Source organism: Phycomyces blakesleeanus (genome assembly GCF_001638985.1).
Source record: "Phycomyces blakesleeanus NRRL 1555(-) unplaced genomic scaffold PHYBLscaffold_12, whole genome shotgun sequence".
NCBI lineage: Eukaryota > Fungi > Mucoromycota > Mucoromycetes > Mucorales > Phycomycetaceae > Phycomyces > Phycomyces blakesleeanus.
In genome coordinates this window covers 547,800-572,452 of record NW_017265145.1, presented here as the reverse complement: position 1 = coordinate 572,452, position 24,653 = coordinate 547,800, and the positions used below count along the sequence as shown (strand labels likewise).

Here is a 24,653-nt window from a genome sequence, read left to right as displayed (position 1 = left end):
ATAGCCTATTTATCTATCTCAATATATAAATAAATAAATAAATAAATATACGTGTGTGTATTGCATCTGCTTCTTGCCTGACTGTCACACCCTGTTTAATTTTTTCTTTCCTTTTTACTCTTCCCTCCTACCCGCATTCTCCGATTCCGGAGAAATTGAAACCCAACTCTATTTGCACCGCACCGCACCGCACCACACCACACCACATCACATCACATCACATAATTGCCACCAGACCTTGATAATCTCCATTATAAAAAATTATAGCACATAATCCGCCTGATGAAATACAAAAGCCCGAAAGAAATATACAGTCTTTTGACTTGACTAAACTCAACCTAGATACAATCCAATCCAACCAACCAACCAACCAACAAGCCGATATACCGATGGACCGATTTATATATATATATATATTTATATTCTCCCAAACCCACCAAATAATATTTAAACATCATAATAATAATAAAATAAGATTCTCACTTCACTTGACTCCCCCCCAAAAAAAAATCAAAAACTAAACCCCTCTTCTCTCTCTATCTTTTTTTTTTTTTTTTTTTTGCCCCTGCCTAAAGCAATCTCTTATTTTATTCTCAGTAGCTAAACCCCTAAAAAAAATAATATTATTATTTATTTTTCTTGTGTAATAGATTTACATACTAATTATTATAATACAGCAATAAAGTACAATAAAAAGAATATATATAAGCAATTTAAATCCCGTCTCTCAATTGAGACAATACTATATAAGCCGGAGTCTTCTTCTTTTTCATTTTTTTTTTCTTAATTATTTTTCTGTATATATATTTTATATATAAAAAGCCAATCTTTCAACTTCTTTAAATTTTTTATAACTCTTTTTACTGCTCTATTCTATTTTACTCTATAAAAATAATAATAAATAACAAAAATGATGATGACTGAATCAACTACCTCTACCACAACTACTACAACTACAACTACTACTACTACTATTATAACTGCTGATACTGATGCTGATGCTGCCATTTCTACTGCCACTTATGCTGGTGCTGATGGTGCCTTAACTTCTGGCTCTGCATCGGCCAATAATATCGCCCATACCAATATTAATGCTGTCACTCCTTCAAACACAGCCACAATTTCAACTACAACTACAACTAAAAATCCACCTGTCTCTGAACCTGAACCTGAACATGCAGCCACAATTGTCGCAGCCACACCCACTGATATAATTGTGGATGATGCCGAACTATTGGCTATTCTTGGATTGCCCTTTTTCTCAGAAGAAGATCTGACGTCACTTGCTGTTCTCGACTGGGACGACATGCCCGAATTATCCGAAGAAGAAGACGATGACTGCGCCAGTCTTGGCAGCTCTGGTCTTGCCCCAACCACCACCACCACCACCAACAAGCGCAAACGCCAAGACAACAACAATCACGACGACGACGATCTGTTTGCCCAATTAGACTTTATCGAGGTCCCATTCCCTACCAAGAAGCAATGTTTTGTCGACGATGATGATCTTAGTCTCGAGAAAGTTCATACACAAATCATTGACGAAGAAGATATCCGACTTGCATTGGATCTCATTTCCTCTTGAATTAACTTCACTATCTGTCATTTGATCCCTTTTTTTCTCTTTCTTTGGATACCCCCTCTTTTTTTTTTTTTTTTTTTTTTTAAAACAAGTCATGTCTTTTGTGCTTCCAATTCTTTATATATAATTTGTGCATTTCACAATTGTTTATTATCATTCATTGTACATACATACATACATACATACATACATACATACACTTCTTTAAATATATATATATTATAATTTTTGTACAAACAAGTAAATACAAATTTTTAATTATTTTTATCAAAAAATAAAATAAAATAAAAAATCTTTATTACACATGTATCACGCATTAAAATATCTTTTCATTATTTTGAATTGGTTGGTCTTTTGGCATCAATGGCATCCATGTCAGGCACTCCCAATTCAACCTTATTATTTAAATTAATAAGTAAAATCTAAAAAATATTTATTTATTTATTTATTTTAATACCTTTTTCTCGGGAGTGATTCCGATATCATCCTTTATGGGTTGTTGCTGGCATTGATAGAAGCCACATTGCTACACCAAAAAAAAAAAAAACAAAAGATTATTTATTACTATCCCTAAAATAATCATCATTTTTTTTTGTTTTGTTTTGTTTGGCAAAGGTGTACAGCTATAAAAATAAAGAAATGTGTTTACCTGGGACCATTTTGAACCACAGGACCAACAGAACCGAAATCCACACAAGAGACAGTCAACCTTATTACAGCCTTCGTCACGGTGAATCATGACAGAACAATTAGGGCATGGTTGACTATATACATTTGATAAGAATTAGAATATCATTTCAAATAATAGTGAATCTCTTACGTGTGTTCCAATTTCCATTTTACAATCAACGACTCATCAGATTCATTGTCAATTGTCAACCGATGCTTGAGATGCTCCAGGCAACTAAGATCTGGGTGACTAAACTCACCGCATTGAAGACACACTTGTTTTTGACAAGTAGTACTACAATAACAATAACAAAAAAATAAATAAATAAATAAATAAATATCTAAAAATTACTCACCAGGTCTCAATCGGAAAATTGGCAACATGGACAAATTGTAGTAGTTTCCATGCCTCTGGCAAGGTTTCTAGTGCAACCAATTGCTTGGATATCGCTGAACACAACTTGTATTTGTCGCACTCTCCAGCCTGCTTCTTCAATAGTGGTACCATTTGTCCATAAAGTTCTTGAACCTGCCCCACTCTAGATGTCCGTCGACTCAGCCGTGCCTTTTCAAACATCGACTGTAATTCGATCACCTGCTTTTGTTTATCATTCTCTTCTCTGTCTTCTTTATCTTTTTCTTGTAGTCGGTTTTGGTTATGATGTCCAGACTTTTGATGTAGCAATGATAGGTCATGACTGATCAACTCTAACCGACTAATCAAAAACAAATAAGTAAAATGTATTGAAAAATTAATTAATAAATTAATAATAAAAAATATATTTACCGTTCGTGAGATATCCGCTCAGAACGGGGTCCATGACATGGAGTAATGACAGTTTCGCAGTCGAGGCAGTGGCGAGAAAATGCTCGATAGGGTTGGTTGTACCGATCATACCGCTCCACAATGTCACTAGAGACATACCGACTCCACTCAGATTGTGCAATTGTTTCTTTACAAACTAAAAAATAAATAAATAAATAGAAAGATAATTTAGTTTAGTAAAGTTAAATCAACCAACCAACCAACCAACCAATTAATACTTTTCTTCTGTTTCTTTACCTGGGCATCGAATACGTGTAACACCCAATCCCCAGGATGTATTTACAATTTCTTCTACATAACTTTTTTTTTTTTTTTTTTTTTGTAATAAATCTGTCAATAAATTTCTTTTTAAAGAATATAATATTATATATTTACCGAGCAAAACACTCTTTGCAGAATTGGTCGCGGCAATTCTCAAGGCAGAGAGCATATGTATGATCAAGACAGATTGAACATCTCTGTAGCCAGAAATACATATTGTTCATTCCATCATTGTTGGTATTCGTATTCGTATTGGTATTGCTAGTGATGCTGGTATTTGTATTGGTTCGACTGATAGTATCCGGTCGTCGGGGTTGACGTCTTGAGTTACCAACACCAGCACCAGCACCATTATTGTTATTATTGTTATTATTGTTGGTACTTGTGCCATGTCGTTGTGGGTTTGGATGATGTCGAGACACAAGTCCATGTGCCCAGCCGACCACAAATGACAGGGACCGCAGAAAGATTGCTGGCATGAGAAGAGTTGGGTAAAAGACATAGAAGAAAGGAATGCAATAACAGAACAGTAGATTTGCAATGTTGAATTTAGAAAGCAGGTTGCGAAGTTGATCTGTTGTCAGGTCAGGAAACATCCATTTCAAAGGTCGAGATAGCCAACGAACAGGCCAAGAATATTTCTGTCGCTGTTGTTGCTGTTGCTGTGATGATAAAGTCTCCATATTGTGTGGTGTAGATATGTAGATATTATATATACTATATTATATATATATATATATATGTATGTATGTATGTGCTTTTGTGAATAAAGGAGATAAATACAAATACAAAATAAAATAAAATAAAAAAGCTTTAGAAATTGCTTGGCTTTTTTTTTTTTTTTTTTTTTTTTTTTACTCTCACAACTTCTCTCACGCCAATCGCTCTACCTTGTCTGTCTTTGTCTCTGACCTTTCCCCTTTCCTTTCCCTTTCTTTCCCAGCCAGCCAACCAACCAACCAACCAACCAACCAACCAAATCTTCCTTCCCCTCTTTTACAGAAACTTTTCGTCTTTTTTTTATTTATTTCTCAGGCACTGTCTATTCATTTGATTTGATTTGATTTGAATATAATTTTTTTTTATTGACGTTGACGTTGACATAAACAGTAACAGTAACAGTAATATTAGTATTGATGTTTATGTTTATGTTGATTGTGATGTTTATTCAGATACGTCGTGTCTACGTCATTGTGACTAGACGTACTATTTGTGCACTCTGTATACTCCTTGTGGCAAAAATATTTATTTAGGCACTGAAAGAAAGAAATAGAATAGTATTCAATTTTTTTTGATTAATATAATAGATTAATAGATTGATTGGCTTTATTACTATTATTTTTTGCCTGTCTGTCTGTCCCTTTCAGTATCAATTAAATATTACCCTTTTTTTTTTCTATTGTTAAATATAAGACAAATAAAGGCTTGATTTATTTTACTTTGCTTGACCACCCCAAAAATAGAACTTTTTCTCTCTCTCGTTTTAATTCATCTTGCAATCGTTAGGTTAAATAATATATGAATACAAGGTTCACATACACACATCTTGGCATTCAAGAGAAGAATTAGATGTATCTTTTTTTTTTTTTTTTTTTCTTTTTGTTAATGTAAAAATTACTATCAACTGATCGATATACATATTTATTTATTTATTTATTGATACAAAATAAAGTGCTCGGTATTTAAATGTATTTTGATCTCCAGTTCAATAATTATATACACCGACATATTTTTTGCGCAAAGTTGAACAGGAATATTGATACCATATCAAAAAGTATGACATAATGTATCGCAAAATTTAAAAACCCAAAACGCATTCGGAGTATATATAATAAGACGTTGAGTTTGATATTATCGAAATACCGACAATATATGTTTTGCTTTTTTGTATTCTGTTTAATTAACAATTTATTTATTTATATAGTTTTGATAACCGAGAACGGCCATGTTCCGAGCATAGATAGTAATAGTAATATTAATATTAATTACAGCTTTGTAGGTAGACATCTACAGACAGACAGACAAACACAGTCACTCATGTATATAGAAATAGATAAAGGTTGTATAAATATAGAATTGAACCCTTTTTTTTTGTTTATTTGTTTGTTGTATTTTGTCAATAAGCTATCTACACCCACTTAATATATGCATGTATGTAACATATAAATGTAAATATGCATGTACATATGCATTATATTATATCATATCATGCTGTATTGTGTTGTGTTGTGTGAATGTATAAATATAGATAGATAGATATCTATTGTTTGTTGCGTATATGAATGTGTAGGTAAAAGAGAGAAATAGACAGGTATTTTACCTAAAATACACCAGCATTTTGTTAAATGATTTTTTTTTTTTAAAAATTTCTTGTGGTGTTTTGCTCATTTGCTTGCTTGTTCGTTTGTGATTGTTTGAACTTCATTGATCTTTAATATGACTTTTAATTTGAATCTAATTTTTTGATTTGGTTTGGATTTTTTGATGATGATGATGAATATTATTATTACTATTATTATTGTTATTTTTGAGACTTTATACAGAAGAAAGAAAATATAAGAAAAAAAAAAAGAGAGAGGAAAAAGCAAGGGAATAAAAATAAGTAAAGAAAGGAAAAAACGGTTTTGTGGTTGTTGGTTTTGGAGGATAAAAAATAAAATAAAAGTGAGAATGTACACACACATGTATCTTTTCTTTTTTCTTTTTCTTCAAAAGAAAAGATACATATAATAATATAGTATATAAATAAAAAGGAAAATATAATATGATGATAAGAAGAAGAAAATCCTTAGTAGAAACTAGTCATGGCCATTGAAGGAGGTACTGTATAGGTTGATTGGAATGGATAGGGTGTTGTCTGAAGGAGTGAATGTTGATGATGCCGGCTTTGATTTTGATGATGATGTTGTTGTTGTTGTTGTTGTACTTGCTGTACTTGCTGTACTTGTTGTTGTTTAATGGCTTCTTCAGATGCTTTTCTATTTGCCTCGCGTTCTTTCTTTTGACGACGCCATTCCTTTCGCATCTCTTTGAACTCGGTCGGATGTCGTTTATTACCCTAACAATGAGGTCAGTAATCCAAAAAGAGAAATACTTTATTCTTTTTACATCATTATTAATAGTAATAATAACAGAAATTATCTATCTGACTATATGTCTTATTCATAAATATGAACCAAAGCAAAAATGGCCCTTAATTATATTTATATTTATGTAATGTAATGTAATGTAATGTAATGTAAAAGAAGAAGAAAATAAAAAGAGTCCCTTACATGTTTCTGCATGCTCACATGCGCATTCAAATGGTTGAGGGTACCATAGGACTTTGTACAGGCTGGCCAGTTGCAGTGGTATAGACGTTCGATCTCATCATATCTTCTGCGCGGACGTTTCTTTTGATTTGTTCCGGGAATAGCGACAAATGAATAAACCTTGTCAGAAGATGTACTAGACTCGGATGGTTGGCGAACATGCTGATGATGATTATTATTATTATTATTATTATTATTGTATTGATAGTTTGTTACAACAGATGGAGTTGTATTAGGATTGGTATCATTGCTATCAGTGGTTGTATTGATCATAGTAACATGGTCAGCAACGGGTGAAGATGCAGAGAGGGGAAACATGGGAGGATCAAGAGAGAGAGGGGCCGCAAAACCATCCATCAGTCCTATAGACGGAGTCGGGACAAAAAGGTCTGGTTCGGTCGGTGCCTTGGCCAAGGTATTCATGGCAACCGTGGCAGGAACATACTCACTAAAGTACATTGGATGGGTTGCATATGGCTGTGCTTGCATCATAACTGCCGTTGCCACAGCCTGCCGTTGTTGTTGTTGTTGTTGTTGCTGCTGCTGCTTTTGCTTTTGCTTTTGTTGTTTGGTAGAACATGTCATTGGGTTTGAAGCATTCTTGGTTCGGTGTTCAGTGGGTTCTGTCAATAGTTGAGAAAGAGGTGGCAGGGATGGAAGCTCGAGTTGCTGCAGGTACGATGCGGCTGGTGGATGATTTGGTCTACGTGGTGGCTGGGATGATTCTTGACCAGGTTGGCACTCAAGAGAGAAGTAAGAGTCGCTTTGAGACATTCAGAGTTGAAAGGGGAAAGAAGAAAATTAAAAAAATAAAAAATTAAAATAAAATTAAAATTAAATTGATGTTAATTTATTTATTAAACAGAAAACACAAAAATCTAAAGATAAAAATATATATAGAAAGGAAGAAAGGAAAAGAAGAAAGGAAAGGAAAGAAAAGGAAAGAAAAGAAAAGGCATTCAATATTCAAATGGTCTTTCCCACTCTGTAGTTCAATATCACTATACAAAATTAACAACTTTCTTTTATTTTATATATAAAATACATACACTGCCTGATGTACGACATGGCAGAAAGGAAACCCAAAGTTTAGCGGAGTATACATTATGCGATCTGGGAATGACGTCTATTCGCTACTGGGAACTTCCTTTTAGGCTTAGGCCCCCCCCCCCCCCTTTTTTTTTTTTTTTTTTTGTCCCTCCTCCCCTTCCCCTTCTCACTCTCTCTTTGTTTTCTCCTCTCTTTTATCCCCTCCATGTCTGAATATTTATTTTTTATTTTTTTATTTCTTTTGAGTCCCCCCTTTTTATATTTTAAAATAATAATAATGATAATGATGATGATAATGATAAAGATAAAGATTATATAAAATAATATAATATATATAAAAAAGGGACTGTCACAAAACTGATATTTAAAATTGACTTGGATTTTATATATATATATAATGATATTAATGATTCAGAAACAAAATAACTTTAGTTTTATAGTATAAACCAGCTTATTTAATATATATATATAAAATAAAAAGTCTTGGTTCCAAAGTCAGTTTCCCTTACTCTGCGGTCAAACTGTCGTACATCATCAGAGAGATCATCATTTTAGTTTCAATAAGTTTCAAAACTAGTCTAGTCTAGTCTAGTACATAAAATAAAATAAAATAAAATAACATCCTACACTGCCCACCCATCTTCTGTACACCAGCCCCACAAACATTGTATCTATTGTAGTAATTGGATACAAGTAATTACCAGCAGATTCAATACGCACATAGCATGATTTGTATATCAATACTGTTGTTATTCTGTACGTCCTATCAATTCAAATTAAAGAAGTTGATCTCAATTGAGTGTGGAATCCAAAGCAAATAATAATAATAATAATAATAATAATAATTACCTTTTTGTCCACACAATGGGATTTGTTCAAATAATCTCAACTGTAGTCAGGATCATCCATTAAACCTTTTTATTTTTATTTTTTTTGCTTCCTTTGTCCTTTGAAAATGCAACATTCTTTTTGTCTTTTTGTCAACCCACCCCTTCCTTTTATTCCTATTTTCCTATTCCTATCCTCAGCCCCATATTATATATATATGTAGAATAATAATCACACATGCACAAACAATATATGTGTATTTGTGACGACAACGTGTGATGACGACAAGAGTATAAATACATGTTACAAACACAAACACACATGCACACACACACGCACGCACGTACGCACGTACGCACAAATATAGAATCTAGAATACAGAATATATCGATACATACAGACAAACATATGATATACACATGCCTAAAGATATGCTTGTAAGAAGCCATATACTTTAATGAGCGTCTAAACAAGTCATAGAAAAGATTAACATATTAATATACATTCATCAATCTATCATTTTCGTACACACATGGAAAGAGATAGAAAAGAGAGAAATGGTATACTAAATTGCTTGGCATGGCTCAATTGCGCTTTGGCCCGCTCATCTAAAATAAAATAAAAATAAAAGCACGCCGTTGTACCATCTCGACCGTGTTACCAAGACATGTTGCTCGGCTTGAATATGCTGGGATGATCGCCAGTCAGTGTCAGTGCCCGCGTCCCACCCGCTTCTTCCCCTCCCCTCCTCTCAACTACTACTACCACGCTGATAATTGGCATCTATTTCTATATATATATATATTTATGTTAATAGTAGAGTTACTAAAAGTTACCATCATTCACACCATTCGAAATCAACAGTAGTAGAAATATATACATACTAGTCAATTGTCTTTTCTTCTTTCTTTTTTGTTTCCTTTTCTTTCTCGGTAAACAGTAGCCAGCCATAAAGATACCTAAAGATCTGTTTATCTGCATATCTGATCAACTGAATGGCTAACTAACAGACAAACTAGTTCTTGCCGTGCTTTATATTCACTCTCTTTAGTATTAAATATTAACAGTGGTAATGCTAATGCTAATGCTAATGGAGTTTTGGTCCAGGCCTCAAAGACTCTTTTGTGGACTGTGACTGGGTCTGTAGTAAAAGATTCTTGTTTTTCTTAAGTGTAACAATAGCCTTTCTGTTCCATCATGGATCAATCACTTTATTAGAAAGACCTATTCTAAAGGCTCCAGGGAAATATTTAATAACAATAAGAATGCTGGCTAGAAAGTGTAAGATGAGAAAAAAACTTTACGCGAAGTTTGTGTCTTGGTCTATAGGGTTAAGTCCAGAAGAGTAAATAGGAAGATGCACAGATTTATGGCCTCGATACTCAAAATATATTTCCTTGAGCTTTATTATGTGTATGAATCGAAGCGTTATCTATGACTATATAATGTCCTTCTTCAACGAAAGGTCATATTTTATCAAAGTACTCACTATGGGTTGCAATCGTCTTGACGCATTTATCTCTAATTCTGTAATCATGTATGTGTGTATCAAATGATACTTGCTACCAATAGGACTAATTGAAATATAAAATAATTTAGGATTCAGGATTGATATTAGCAGTAGCAGCAACAATATAGAAAAGAGCTGATTGATGGGTATATCAGTATGGCCCGAATTTTGGTGTACAAAAGGAAATGAAGATAGAGACAGAATTTATATATATATATATATATATATATATTTAATTTATTTATTTAAAATAATGATCCTTTTTGCCTTCAAGTTTGCCTGTGATTTTTGTGTACCTCTATAGACCATTTACTTTAGGGTTGTTCCGATCAATATCCCCACACCTAAACCGAAAACCAAAAAGACAGACAGACAGACAGACAGACAGACAGACAGGCAATCGAGGATTTAGGCGGAAGGAACGGAGGAGATCTATCCGAACCCTCCCCTCTATCCCTTCTAATTTTTTTTCCTTTGTCTCCTTTGATAGTTATGCTCACAAATAAGAAAAGGGATCCCTTTTACGTTTTGGTAGTACAGTTCTTTAGTCTATATGGACAATTTTGTCGCTGTTGTTATAGAACAAATTTGTTTGTTTGTATGTTTGTATTTATGGATTTATTACTCCCAGACTATAAAATGGATCAAGTCCGATTGCCGCCTTCCCCCTCCCCCGATTCTTCAAGCTTCCTTTTCTTGTTGGTCAGTGTTATCTTATAGTGTGAATATATACAGCTATATGAAAGAGTAGAATTATTAAAAGGGTATTTCTGTCAATATATAAGCCTTTTGTCTATTCTATTGTTTTTGGTTTTGCCAAGAAAGTTATATAAATATCCTTAATTAACATACTACATGTTTATATAAAAATAATTTGAGATTTTTGAGTGATGGTTATATTAGACATTTTTCTGTTTTTGGGTCTTTTACTGCTAATTTACTCCAAAATAAGGCAAAATAAAATGTTGACTGCAGTACAAGCACAGAAACAAACATACAAATTGTACACAAACATACGCAAATGTACACAAGCGTACACAAGCACACAAAATATGGTCAAATCAAGGTGTCCAATAGAATCTTCAAACGTTAAAGACATGCTTCTTCTTTACCATTCACCATTCACCATTTACCATTCACTATTATAGTTATGATCATGGATATACTTTGAATTTATATATATATATATATATATATATATATATATATATACTTATTATTATTACTATCATTTTTTTTTAAACCTACGATTCATTTGATTTTTTTTTATATCAAACCTGTTCTTAATTATTAACCCAAAAAAGGAGAATTAATCGTGATTGGCAGGCAGTACAGAAAACCCTCTCTCTTTCTCTTTGTATATATATATATATTGATTTTGGACCATGATTTTGGACCATGATTTCGGCGTTTGTGAAATAAAAATAAAAAATAAAATAAAATTCCCGGGTACTGAAGAAGTAAAGGCACAAAGTAAAAGGAAGAAATACAGTAGCACTTTTAATTATACTTCTTGCTCGCAGCTATTTAATTGAATTCATTAAAGACAATACAGTAGATGTAGAAAGAGCAGTCAATGTTGGTAATAGTAACATGCGTAATATCAGTAATAACAGTAATAAGTAGTATTTTTTTTATATAAAGAAAAAAAAAAAAAAAGTCTATTTCATGATCCAATAACTATCTTTATTTGACTAACAAAATTGATTAAATAAATAGAAAGTCCTCGCGCCATCTATTAACAACAACGAGCTCCGAATTAAAGACACCCGAAACAAATAAATAATAATAGCACCAGCAAAAGTAAAAGCAAAAGCAAATGAGTAGGAATTGAAATTGGAATTAGATTTAAGAATTGTATCTTGAAGTAAGTGAGTCTTGCACGCGGTTCTGGACTAGTGAAAAAAAAAAAAAACTTTTCAAGAAATGAATAAATACCCTTGTTCATTTCCATCTCTCTTGGACCTTAACCCCCTTTTCTATCTTACTCACTCTTTTTTTTTGCCAAGTCTTATTCCTATTTTCGCGCCGGACGCATTAGACTTCCCCTCTTACTGTTCCTTTCAAAACAATCGTTATTCTTTCTTTTGAGATAACAATAATACTTCTCTATCCCTTTCAACTCCTTTTTATTTTGCAACTGTCAATTTCTTGTGCTGTGCACTATATTCTCAACCCCTCCCCTCCCTCTCTTTATCACTCAAAAGATGCGTTTCTCCTACCTTGCCATTCTCCTGATTTCACTCGCCTTTGTCCTCGCCGATGCTGCTGCTGTTGAAAATGTAGAAAAGATTTCCCGTGCCCAGAAAACGATCATTCAGAAAAGATCCCAAACATACTCTGGAAAAGCAACCTGGTTTATTCCCTCAAAAGAAGGTGGTTCTGCAGGCGCCTGTGGTCCTAATGAAGCAGACGATGCACCCATTGTTGCCTTGGTGTGTAATATATATAAAAAGTGATTCATGTTATTGGTCAATTAATTGCTTATTTGAAAAAAAATAAAAAATAAATCTGTAGAACCATCCTCAATATGGATCCATGTCAGCAAAGAGCAGCTGGTGCGGCAAAAAGATCCTGATCACCAATGGCAAAAAATCTGTTACAGCCACAATTAACGATGCCTGCCCTGAATGTGCCCATGGTGACCTTGACCTTACACCTGTCCTGTTTGAGAAGCTCGGAGATCTCAACACTGGTATCCTCCAAATCAAGTGGCATCTCCTCTAAAATCATATAGATAATTCATCCTTGTTGTATCATCAAAATATCTTTACATATAAGAAACTCATTCATCAGCACCCATTAAAAATTATAACAAAAAAAAACTACATATATACATATTTATACTATATTGCACATGTCATCTAATTATTTCACCATTCTACGATATCTATATTAATAATCATTAAGTATATGTGTGACACAGACATACCAACATACACAGTTTAGTATCGTTTCTTTATAGATAATATCATTATATAAATACTCTATTTTTGGCTCAAATAAGAAGAAGAGCAAATGAAGATATTCTACTACAGCACAAAAATAATAATATTACTCATAGTCAGTGAATTGAAATGATAGTTAATCCAAGACCTTTAAATATTTTACTATTTGGTTCTCTTGAATGTAAGGGTTGGTTTGATTTTTCTTTTTATTTTATTTTTTTATCCCCCTTTGAATTGGTATAGCATATATTTATCTTGATCTCATTAGAATACCTTTATGTACAAATCAAATAATCCAAAAAAAGAAAGAGTTATTCTACCCAGGACACAAACATTGAGTAATCTATCCATTAGAACCAACACTAGTAGTTTATTGATCTGACGAAACGAAATGAATCAAACTCAAGATTTGGTCACAATATTCACAACGTGCTTGTGCAGATCCTGCAATTTTCTATTGCATTCAACAAGGATCATACAAAAGAAGAAGTTATAAAGATATACTTTATCCTTATCCTTAATTTCTTTTTCTTTTTTTTACTGTTTATTCTTATTCTTATGTGTATTTGTCCAATTTTATTTTACTTTTAATCATTTAGATCTGTTGTTCAAATTTGCCCATATTTTCTACCACAAAAACCATCTACTATGTACATATATTAGAGCTACAAATTTTACCATACTATCCTTTGCTAGGCAAATAATAGAATCATAATACATAGTAATAAGCCCATTGATTTTCTGAATACTTTTTACATTTATATATATATATATATGCTTTGGCCATTGACCCCTTCTACAGAACCCCCTTTTCTTTATTTCTATGGTGCCCCACCCCTTGCTTGGTTTATTGGTCTTGACATAGGTTAATAGACAAAGTAGACTGGATAGAACGTGAAAGGGCATAGGATTCTTCAAAACAGTTTTCTTTTATGTTATATATACTCTACTCTATATCCAAACTCTTTCTTTTTCCTCTCTCTCTCTCTCTTTTTTATTATATTTTCTATAGGTATTCCTATTCTTCCACATCTCTCTTTCTCTCTCTCTCTCTCTCTCTCTCACACACATACACATTTTAGGACTACTATGCCAAAAATACTCAGTGTCCTGTCAGCCATATTAATGGCACTATTCTTCACAGCAGTTCTAGCCAGTCGACCAGTAGCAAACAAAATCCACAGACCATCATCAGAAATCTCTAAACGTCGTCTACCTCGTCTGGAAAGTCGTGGCGAAGGCGGATCATATGAAGGCTATGCTACATTCTTTCATCCTGCAACAGAAGGCGGTTCGACTGGTGTGTAGTTTGAGATAAAATTAAGCATTTATTTACCAATCGTACTCACTCATTTACTCATTCATTCACTATAAACTACATACTACATACTACATACTACATATCACACCCACACCCATTCACACGCACGTACGTACAAAATGATCACAATTATAAATAAATCGACAAAAGGTGCATGCGGACCACAGGAAGATGACAATAGTCAGATAGTCGCACTGGTACGTTAATTCTTAATTGTTGACTCTTTCTTTTTTTTTTTTTTTTTTTTTTTTTTTTTTTTGGATCGTCGATCATTGTGGCTTACAGATCGTTTTATGTTTATATCTTCTGTGCTTTTGTTTGCATTTTAGAACCTTGACCAGTTTGGATATGATGGACCTGCTAGTGACTGGTGCTTTAAAGAAGTCCTGATAAAGTCTGGAGATCGCTCAACAGTGGCTACAATTCAAGATGCCTGCCCAGGTTGCAGATATCGTAAGTTTCTTTTTATATATATATATAAAAAAGGCAGAAGAAAAGAACATCCTGCATATCCAAAATTATCATTATGCCCGATGTTCCTGATTCCTTCTTTTCACCTCTTTCTATTCTTTTCGGTTCTTTCCTTTTCTTACTGATGCGCTTGTCTGTTCGTTTATCTTTGTGACATGACTTGTTTATAACTCTTCTGTTGCCTCTATTTCTCTTTTCTAGACTCACTTGATTTGACACCATCGGTCTTTCTTGAATTATCAAATTTAAACATTGGTATTATCCCAATCGAATGGTGTATTCTAGGCGAAGGAGATTGTTCAACAGATTAGGATCCACATATTCAACCCCAAAAGCCCTTAAAAAATTGTATGTGTTTGTGAGCGTATATATATATATATATATATATCTTTATATATCTTTATATATTTGTGAGTTTGCGTTTGTGTGTCCATGTGTACTCTTTGTGTCCAGGAGAAAGAAATACTTTATTTGATGTGCAGTGTGTGTATAGGTTTTCTTTCTTTTTATATAATTTATATTTAATTTAATAATAGTTTAAAAAGAAATTAGGCTGGATAACAAGAGATATGTTACCATCTAATCTATAACTATCTTTTAACGGACATCAATCACAAACTTCCAATTGAGCGTAAAGACTAATAAGATCGTACACCCACATAAATATTTAAATAAATAATTAGTATTACAAGCTAAACCATGTTTCTTCCTCTTCTTCTTTTTATTTGACCCTTGGCTACACAGGCGTTTTTTTTTTTTTCCTTTTTCTTGTGTTTTTGGACAGAGATACCCAAGATAATATCTATCAATATCAAAGTCCTTCTTCTTCTGAAGCTTTTTGATGGGTTGGTCAACCTAAATCAAACAACAATATATACATCCTTTTATCTATTTATGAAAAGATCCTTGGTTATTTCATTAGATTTTCTGTACAATAATATCACATATATAAATAAATAAATACAGGGCAGGGAAGGACAGGAAAACCTCCTGGATGAAAATCATCTTTTCCCCTCCTCTTCCCCTTCCTCACCTTTACCAACTCCTTTGTGTGTGTACATATATATATATACACATATATATATATGTACAATTTTTTTTACAGAGGGGAGATCTGTCTATATATCTACAATACACCAGATAGAAAGTCTAATGAGAGTAAATGATTTTTCTATATATTAAAATGTAATAAAAATAAAATAAAAACTAGCTAAGAATACCTAGATATATAAAAGTTCCTGGGATTGGGCTTAGATAACTTTACATCCCAATCGTATTAACCAATCAAGAAGAATTAATCTTAACAGAATTCTCACTAAAGCTTGACAATATTATAGATCTAATAAAAGAATCAAAAGAAATAGATCCTGCAAGTACCCTGCCGTTTATTCTACTGCTTCTTTATCTTCCCTTCTTTCTTTTTAACAAGATGCCCGTAAGCTTTTGAGTATAGTTGACGGTACCAATAGAATAGCCTTTCTTTTACTCTATTTCTTTATATTTCTCTTCAGGGTTATTGATTCCTTCAAGTATTTCTTTTTATAACTCTAGCATGCATGTATATGTATATATAAAAAAAACCAAAAAAAAAGCTTACATTATACTACAGCATATCAAAGCTCCTGCACCGACAAATATATGCCCTTGTTCGACTACATAGATATAATCCCATATAAGTTTCTATATCTGATGATTATAGATTAGAACTTAGATTTGTGTGTAATGTAGAGCTTGAACTCTTTATTATTCCTATTTTCATCAATGTTATGTAATGTAATGTAATGTAATGTAATGTAAAGTAACATCTATTTTATTTTTAAACTAGTCGTTAAATGTCATATTAACTCTGTAGATCAAGACCGGTTATGGTCACAAATAACAGCATAGTTACAACCATTAGGAATAACAAAGCTCTCAATTGATACTACCTTTATATATATATTGGATATACACAAACATAGGCACACAAAAGAAACAGAAGAAAAAGCTAAAGAGTAATATTTGAATATATATATGTAAGCCTTTGATCAAAGTTATTGGAATATCAAAGCTAATTTATTATTCTTATCAGTGTACTGTTTGATATCCAAGCTATTTCTTAACGATCTTTCTAGTGTTTACTAAGCTACACAGCACCAAACCACATAGATGTGTGCATGTGTGCATGTGCATGCATGTGTGTGGGTACCTATGTACCTATGTACCTATGTACCTATGTATCTATGGTCGTATATATGCTGCAGAAATAAAAAGAAGCTTATCTTTGGATATTTTAGAAATCCAGGCACAATGATAAATGAGATTGTAAATGATGAATGTTAAATATCAGAGAATATTATTATTAATAAAGTAGTAATATTAATTTTGATTAAAAATTAATAAATAAATAAATAAATTAAAGAGTTCAGTAATTACTACTACTACTCTTACTACTCTTACTACTATTTCTTACTGCTTCACTATTAAATACCACATATAATTTTTTTTTAATTCAATAAACTGGCTTATCATAATTCCTTTGCCAGATTTCCTTTATTGTGTGTATGCATTGTGCGTATTCGATTTACTCCTTATCCAATATGAAAAAAAAAAATAACCTTGTAAAACATTCACATTCCGCCCAAGAAATTTAACCCCGTAATACAAACTCTGTTTTTTTTAACGCGCCTATATAAATACACTAATTATTGCGACAAAGTCGTATTTATTTAATACTCAAATGAAATACATGCATCTTTCTTTCTATGCACATTTCACACCTGTTTAGATAGATATATATATATATATTTGGGTAAAGATACACTCTATAGCCAAAATAGAACGATAGTTGATTATTATGTAAATTAAAATAAAAGCTCTAACAAGAGTAATAGATACATATATGTATATATATATATAAAAGGTCTTTAAAAATGTAAAGCAATTAATAGATCGCACAAGATAGTCTATTAGATAAACAAATAAATGACAATGCTAAGCGGGTTTAAGCTAGAAATGTGGGATTCACCCTTTCTTCTCCTTTAATTACGGTTCACGTAACCTATTTCTACGTGTGGGCATTTACTTATTTTAAAAGTATGTGCGCGTGTATGCGAGTGCTTGACTACTGTCATTTATTAAATGTTATTTTGTAAAGATCAATTAATAGGATGTGCTGTGATGCGATGTGCTGTGATGCGAAGTGCTGGGATATACCATGATATAAAACAATAAAATAAGATACAATACAATACGACATGCTATTACATTACATGATGTGATATGATATGATACATATATAAATGTATTATTATATATATAAAATGATAAAATGTAGCAAAATAATAATACAAAGACTACCTGTAAATATGTGTATAAATGTAACAAAGAAAAAGAAATAAAAGAGAAGCAATTACAAAAACAAAAAAAAATAGTTTTTTTTGAGGGAGATTTTTTTTTTACATAGGTGTCTTGAAGCTATCCTATGTACATGAGATTTTATGACATGTTGGGCTTTCTCTTATTCCTTCTATTTTCTTTTCTTTTCTTTTCTTTTCTTTTATATAAACTGACTGGCTGGTCCTTACGGTCTGGATTAGCTCAGAATAGGAAGAAACTGGATATATAAAGATATATATATAGAAATAAGATAGTTGTTAAGCTTGTGGTTTAAATCATAATGGACTTCATTTACAAAAAAAAAAAACAAAAAAAAAACAGATCTTACATTGCCAACGATTACGCTTGGAAGGTCAAAAATATCGCGTTTGATTGTAAAACAGAATGTGCATGGTACAGGTTTCTGAGTTGGTGTCTTCAGTATACACGAGTATATACACGCCTTGTCAGTATTATCAAAAGCGTGAGTCGAGAACTTTTCCCAATACTCAACAGCCGACTGATTATCCATTAACTGTTAGAACAAAACATATTAGATCCAATAGCAGCAGTTTTCGTATGTTGTAAAAATAAATATGCATATTTATGTACAAATGCATGTACATACATACATATAAATAAATGTTACCTCGTAAATATATGTCTTTTTATCAAGCAAGATATCTTTTGACCATTGAGTGAGAAGTGAGAATTCCTTTCCGACTAAGCAAATCTCGCCTGTCCGTCTCCAGACAATGGTAGGTGTACCTGAAAAGCTGATTAGCTTTTCATACTCCTTTTGTGATTTGTATAATTTATTATTATTATTATTATTATTATTATTATTATTATTAAAATAATAATGAGCAAAAAAAAATAGATATTTTGAGTACACAAATGTTAAATTGACTATCGTGAATGTTGTTCTTACTCACCAAAAGTGTTCTTTGAATGCATTTTTCCATAAACACCAAGTCTTCTTCTGTTAGGTTCATTATTAACGCAAGAAAGGACGGTCTAAACATTGCAAGTGAGCGACTAATACGCATCAAGTCTTCGCGCGCCATTCTATAGTACAATAAGTGAACATGTCAGTATCCACCCAACACACATATCTAAAGGAAACCTACTTTTCTTTGACATATGCAATAAGGTAGTGGAAGCCTTCCGCGTAATTAAATGGACGTCGTACACTGCTGTATACTGCTTCTGGGGTATCACCACTGTTTCCTTTCCTCCGCCCGCTTGTGACCGAGGAAGTGGAGCTATCCCTTTTTGTTTTGAGGGGTCTGGAGACAGAAGGGCTTTGCTGCCCACTATTGACGGTGTTAACGGGCGAAGCAGTGGTCATTCTAGATGGGTTTCCCAGCAGACTCGAATGGGCAAAAGATATAGGCGTGGGTGGTGTTGCAAAGGGAAAATAGGTAAGTTGGGTAGGATTGGGGTCAAAGATTGTGGACGATCTGTTTTGCTCATCATTAGGGCTTGGCTGGAAGGGTGTTAACGGGTGGTTGACCGAGGATGTGGTGGGTGAGGGTAAAGGCGTGGTGTGTCCCATTAGCGCGCCATCTAATGGTGTCTGTAGCATATTCCCAATAAAGCCATATTCTAACCCTGCTGTCTCGGATCCAAACTCGATGTCGGCCAGGGAGAAATTGAATAACTGTGAGGCATCGATAAAATGAGAGTCTATCCAATAGTAGTAGTAGTAGTAGTAGTAGTAGTAGTAGTAGTAATGATGATGATGATGATGATATTGGTAACGGCAATTGGAATAATTGGGATAATTATAATAAAAATCAATCAATCAATACAAAATATAGACGAATTGTAAAGATTATTCTCTTCTTTGTTTCTTTACCAATTGACTGTAACGCTTCAGTAACTGCATTTGGGAATGGATAATTGGATAGGGTAGCTAGAATACCTCTTGTTGCTTAGAATTAGTTTGCAAGCACTTTTCAAGACTTACATTCTTTTGTGTCCTGAGTGTATTTTGGCTTTTTTTTTAATAAATCAGTGCATGTATTGGCAAGATCTCGCTTAATACACCGTTTGCAGGGACGAGCTACAAACATATTTTGGTGCGTGTTCGTATAAGAGAAAAATAGGAGAATATTATAGAATAAGAATATGATTAAATATGCTCTTACAACCGTCGCAACTGAGTTGTGCCTAAAGAGTGAGATAGTAAAAGAAGAAGAAAAGAAAGAAAGAGTTTATTATAATTATTATAATTTTTTTTTATTAATATATATATATATAAGAAACAAAGAGAAAGAGAGAGAGAGAGCGACAAGAGAAAAAAAAAGACGCTTTGGTTAGATGAGTTGGATCGCATGTGAATCACTAGCTAAAATGGCTTACTTTTTGGCAATGGAAACAGCAATTCTGTTCAGCAAGTTTCTTTCGCTTTGAAGTTGTGTCTGAAGCGTCATAGGCTAAGAAGTTGCTAAAATTGATGTCTTGGACTCCGGTGGTTGATGCTACACTATTCGACATGAGAGATTTGCAAAGGAGAATAAAAAGGAAGAGGAAGAGGAAGAGGAGGAAGGAAGAAGTATTTGTAACAGTAAAATATAAATCAAAATCAAAATACAAAGGTGAGTATGGTGACGGGTAAAAAAAAAATAGTAAAAAAGAAAAAAAGAAAAAAAAAAGAAAAAAAAAGACGTTATCAGTAGAGAGTTTGGTATATTTATAATGGATTTAATCTAGAAGAAAGTGAGCTAGGGAAATAGAATACAAGCAATGATTAACGAGTACTAGTACGAGTACTAGTGGTAAATGTGAATCTACATATTTAACCATGTGTGTGTTTATGTGTGTTTTTGTGTGTGTGTGTGTGAAAAGTGGAGAAGCGTCGTGGTTACCGTGCAGAACACATGACCACCCCACTTGTATTACCATGGTTTCTAATTTTTATTTTATTTACTATTGATGATATTCTTAGTACCTTCTTTCCCCACTTTTCCTATCTAATTTATTTCCTTCTTCTTCTTCTACTTTTTTCTGCCTATGCTTCTGTTCCTTCTTCTTATTCTTTTTTTTTTTTTTGCCCTTTTTTAATCTTAAATATCATTGGCCTAAATCTTGTACCTTGATAATCTTTAGCGCGCTTTAACCGACAAAACTCCGTTGCTATGCAAAAGAAAATTAATAAAATATTAAAATATATTCAGTGAAAGAACTAAAGCTAAAATACAGATGGCCAGATCAACACAACTCAATTCAACCTTTGACAGTCACGATTATACAATAAGCTTTGGGCTCACAGATTTGCAGTAAAGAAAGAAAGGAAGAAGAAAAATTTAAAAAGAAAAAAAAAGGACACTCCTCTTTTTTATATTATATATATATATATATATATATATATATATATTCTTTAATGTCAAAGGGTTAGTTGCCTCATTCATTCAAACAAGTCATTCGCGAACCAGCTAAAAACCAAACCAAAAACCAAAAAAATAAAACAACAACAAAAACAAACAGATACAGGTGCTAACCCTGAATTGGCTGACGGCTCATGGCAAAACAGAGCCAGAGGATTCGCTGCCGGAATGGCATCTGGAATCACAAAGCTGGCTGTTGGGCACCCCTTTGGTAAAATGATAGATAGAATAAGAAGACCGATGCGCTTAGTACCAAATACTCTGGTGAGCTTGCGTGTTGTCCGCCATACTAAACACAGTTTGTTATTTCTTAAAGACACGGTGAAAATTCGCTTACAGACATCAGGTCCAGACGGCCGGTTTAAAGGGCCTCTAGACTGTCTCAAAAAAACGATTAGTAAAGAAGGCCCAAAAGCACTTTACAAGGGTGCCACACCACCACTGGTAGGCTGGATGTTTATGGACAGCATTATGTAAGAAGCAGCAGTGCAGACAAAACAAACCAAAAAAAAAAATTGGTCTGCATAATTATTTAATTATTTGTATTGCCTCAAACATACAGGCTAGGTACACTTCATAATGCACGCGTAACTATGCAGTCATGGAATGGAGACAAACCCTTGAGTCTCTTCCAACACGGTCTGGCTGGTCTTGCCGGTGGTCTGACTGTATCATTTGTGGCCACACCTGTTGAGCAGATTAAGGCCCGCCTTCAGGTGCAGTATGATTCCAACACCAAGGTTTACAAAGGACCTGTGGATTGTATCCGTCAACTGGTCCGCAACAACGGTCCAACCGCACTTTGGACAGGATTGGGACCAACGATGCTATTCCGTAGTTGGTTCTTTCTTTTCTGGAGTTCTTATGAGGCAAGTTTGAGAAACATCCCGGCAATCTTTCTGTCAGTTCATAGACACACAAATATGTAGATAAATCATTTTGTGTGTACTAAAGATGACTCACACGCACATAATTGGGTATAAATTAATTCTGTAGGTCTTTTCGCGTGAGCTGAGAAAGACTAGTCTATCGGATGGTGGAGTTTCTTTTGTGGCTGGTGGTTTGAGTGCCACTGTGTTCTGGATAGGCGCATTTCCAAGTGGTAAATACAATAACAATAATAGTAAATGTTTCAGTCATAAAATAAACCTTTTTATTGAATGCAGACGTAATCAAGAATCGCTACATGACCCAACCTGATGTTACCCCGCGTCAATTCCCAACTCCAATGTCAGTTGCACGACACGTCTATCAAACGCAGGGTCTCAGGGGTTTCTACCGTGGTTTCCTCCCTTCCTTTTTGCGTGCATTCCCAACAAATGCTGCTGCAGTTTTCATGTTTGAATCAGTCATGTCAGTCCTCAGCACAACCGAATTAGATTAACAAAAAAAAAGTTTAGCACTATAATATTAATTAAAATATTACAAAAAGATAATCATTACTTAATTATTCTTATATTAAAAATAATATTAACTATGAGTTGATTAGTCAATCGAAAGAAAAGATACATAGACTATAGAAATATGGACACGGAAGTCATACACATAGCATATACACATATATTACACATTAAAGAGTCTTATATCTTTTTGCTTATTGCCCTTGATAATTTCCCTTTCAATTCTAAACTATTTCTTATAAATGGAATGTGTACCCTCATGAAGGAAATATGCTTTTATTGATCTTTTCAAGTAAAAAAAAAATACATAATCTTTAAAGAGTGCGGGAAACCTGCCAGACACGGATAAGGTTATCAGTGTAACCAGAGAAGAGGGTAGAGCCATCGGCAGACCAGGCGACGGAGAGACACTCGGGGTCGCGGGTCTTTCTCTTGCCAACATGGGGGAAGTCAGGGCGGAGCTCATCAACAGGAGACTTGGATTCGAGATCCCAGATCTTGATGCAGGAGGCGGTGGCAGCGCACAACCAGTAACGGTTGGGGGAGAAAGTCAAAGCGTTGACAACATCTCCAGCCTCAAGAGAGTAGAGGTGCTTGGACTCGTTAAGATCCCAGAGCATGACAACACCATCCTTGCCAGCGGAAGCGCAGAGGGAACCATCGGGGGAGACGGTGACGGTGTTAACGTAACCCTTGTGGCCGATGAAGTTGGTTCTCAACTTGAACTTGGTGAGATCCCAGACCTTGACGATCTTATCCCAACCACCGGAGACGATGACGGGGTTGGCAGGGTTGGGAGAGAAGCGGACGCAGGAGACCCACTCGGAGTGACCATCCTGGGTGATGTTGTACTTGCACTCACCGAGGGTGTTCCAGAGCTTGATGGTCTTGTCACGGGAGCCGGAGACGATCTGACGGTTGTCGGCAGAGAAAGAGACCGAGAGAACATCGTTGGTGTGGCCAACGAAACGACGGGTGGTGGTGCCGGTGTTCAAGTCCCAGAGACGGAGAGTCTTATCCCAGGAAGCAGACAAGGCAAACTGACCATCGGAAGAGATGGCAATGTCCTCAACGAAGTGGGAGTGACCGAGGAGAGACTTACGGGGGATACCGTAGTTCAACTCATCTCTGGTAAGGTGCCAGACGATGATGGACTTGTCTAAAAAAAATCAAGCACAAAAGCATAAGTCCGAGAATTCCCCTTTAATTTTACTCTTTGCCCTGATCCTTAAATATGTATATATATATGTATATGTATATGTATATCCATTTGTGATTAAAGCACATATACACATATACACACACTCACATAGCTATGTATTCTTAATAATATTTAAATTGACCAATGAAATGAAAACTTACCGCGAGAAGCAGACAAGACCATATCGGGTGCCTCGGAGGTGGTGGCAATGGCAGTAACTATACACAAAGTAGAAATAGGTTACATTCTACTCTTCTTCTTGTGGGACGGTGCGTGCGTAATATGTATATAGGCGAGCGTAAAAACAAAGGGACTGTACTCCTTTATTTTTATTTTTCTATTCGACTTGGTATTTACCCCAGTTGCCGTGACCTAAAAATAAAGATAATTATTATAAGTATAATGTTCATCCATTCATCCATTCATCCATCAATCGATCCATCGAATTCAAGAAAACAAAAACGCACCTTCGAGTGTGCCGCGCAGGGTAAGAGTTTCCATGATTCGCGAGATGAAAAAGAAGGAT

The 24,653-nt window shown here is 34.1% G+C and overlaps 8 protein-coding genes across 8 annotated transcripts; 3 read left to right on the top strand and 5 right to left on the bottom strand.

Moving 5' to 3' along the window:
* Window positions 1-1,914: 1,914 nt before the first annotated feature.
* On the bottom strand, window positions 1,915-4,021 carry PHYBLDRAFT_65243 (hypothetical protein; the record flags this gene model as incomplete). Its single annotated transcript, XM_018441421.1, has 8 exons — window positions 1,915-1,977; window positions 2,040-2,108; window positions 2,232-2,346; window positions 2,403-2,546; window positions 2,608-2,967; window positions 3,039-3,213; window positions 3,315-3,376; window positions 3,453-4,021. The coding sequence occupies 8 exons, from the start codon at window positions 4,019-4,021 to the stop codon at window positions 1,915-1,917; spliced, it is 1,557 nt and encodes a 518-aa protein (XP_018290873.1).
* Window positions 4,022-6,321: 2,300 nt separating this feature from the next.
* On the bottom strand, window positions 6,322-6,823 carry PHYBLDRAFT_103691 (C2H2-type zinc finger transcription factor; the record flags this gene model as incomplete). Its single annotated transcript, XM_018427780.1, has 2 exons — window positions 6,322-6,396; window positions 6,611-6,823. Coding segments are annotated over 2 exons (288 nt in total), but the record flags the coding sequence as incomplete, so codon positions are not given.
* Window positions 6,824-9,827: 3,004 nt separating this feature from the next.
* PHYBLDRAFT_65245 (hypothetical protein) lies at window positions 9,828-11,136 on the bottom strand (the record flags this gene model as incomplete). The annotated part of the gene is made up of 4 exons (XM_018441422.1): window positions 9,828-9,929; window positions 10,017-10,101; window positions 10,563-10,586; window positions 11,036-11,136. The coding sequence occupies 4 exons, from the start codon at window positions 11,134-11,136 to the stop codon at window positions 9,828-9,830; spliced, it is 312 nt and encodes a 103-aa protein (XP_018290871.1).
* An 882-nt stretch (window positions 11,137-12,018) lies between these two features.
* On the top strand, window positions 12,019-12,903 carry PHYBLDRAFT_78011 (hypothetical protein). Its single transcript, XM_018443324.1, has 2 exons — window positions 12,019-12,472; window positions 12,555-12,903. The coding sequence occupies exons 1-2, from the start codon at window positions 12,245-12,247 to the stop codon at window positions 12,762-12,764; spliced, it is 438 nt and encodes a 145-aa protein (XP_018290870.1). The 5' UTR covers window positions 12,019-12,244; the 3' UTR covers window positions 12,765-12,903.
* A 1,171-nt stretch (window positions 12,904-14,074) lies between these two features.
* Window positions 14,075-15,088, top strand: PHYBLDRAFT_65247 (hypothetical protein; the record flags this gene model as incomplete). Its single annotated transcript, XM_018441423.1, has 4 exons — window positions 14,075-14,285; window positions 14,457-14,503; window positions 14,636-14,759; window positions 14,979-15,088. 4 exons carry the CDS (start codon window positions 14,075-14,077, stop codon window positions 15,086-15,088), a joined length of 492 nt encoding a protein of 163 aa, XP_018290869.1.
* A 3,263-nt stretch (window positions 15,089-18,351) lies between these two features.
* Window positions 18,352-20,636, bottom strand: PHYBLDRAFT_65248 (Zn(2)-C6 fungal-specific transcription factor; the record flags this gene model as incomplete). The annotated part of the gene is made up of 9 exons (XM_018441424.1): window positions 18,352-18,372; window positions 18,484-18,669; window positions 18,784-18,930; window positions 19,070-19,202; window positions 19,265-19,823; window positions 19,996-20,070; window positions 20,107-20,202; window positions 20,288-20,309; window positions 20,502-20,636. The coding sequence occupies 9 exons, from the start codon at window positions 20,634-20,636 to the stop codon at window positions 18,352-18,354; spliced, it is 1,374 nt and encodes a 457-aa protein (XP_018290868.1).
* Window positions 20,637-21,664: 1,028 nt separating this feature from the next.
* Window positions 21,665-22,910, top strand: PHYBLDRAFT_20616 (hypothetical protein; the record flags this gene model as incomplete). Its single annotated transcript, XM_018439739.1, has 5 exons — window positions 21,665-21,737; window positions 21,843-21,999; window positions 22,089-22,427; window positions 22,552-22,628; window positions 22,693-22,910. Coding segments are annotated over 5 exons (864 nt in total), but the record flags the coding sequence as incomplete, so codon positions are not given.
* Window positions 22,911-23,167: 257 nt separating this feature from the next.
* On the bottom strand, window positions 23,168-24,641 carry PHYBLDRAFT_133989 (hypothetical protein). The gene is made up of 4 exons (XM_018429610.1): window positions 24,595-24,641; window positions 24,485-24,499; window positions 24,289-24,345; window positions 23,168-24,085 (listed from the first exon to the last, which is right to left on the bottom strand). The coding sequence occupies exons 1-4, from the start codon at window positions 24,626-24,628 to the stop codon at window positions 23,241-23,243; spliced, it is 951 nt and encodes a 316-aa protein (XP_018290866.1). The 5' UTR covers window positions 24,629-24,641; the 3' UTR covers window positions 23,168-23,240.
* Between the last annotated feature and the right edge of the window lie 12 nt (window positions 24,642-24,653).

What these genes read in the sequence shown, in the direction of transcription:
- PHYBLDRAFT_78011 (XM_018443324.1), top strand. Translation starts at nt 12,245, where the DNA reads ATGCGTTTCTCCTACCTTGCCATTCTCCTGATTTCACTCGCCTTTGTC. An exon ending in ATGCACCCATTGTTGCCTTG is followed by an intron (nt 12,473 to 12,554) that starts GTGTGTAATATA and finishes ATAAATCTGTAG; the next exon opens with AACCATCCTCAATATGGATC.
- PHYBLDRAFT_133989 (XM_018429610.1), bottom strand. Translation starts at nt 24,628, where the DNA reads ATGGAAACTCTTACCCTGCGCGGCACACTCGAAG. An exon ending in GGTCTTGTCTGCTTCTCGCG is followed by an intron (nt 24,086 to 24,288) that starts GTAAGTTTTCAT and finishes GATTTTTTTTAG; the next exon opens with ACAAGTCCATCATCGTCTGG.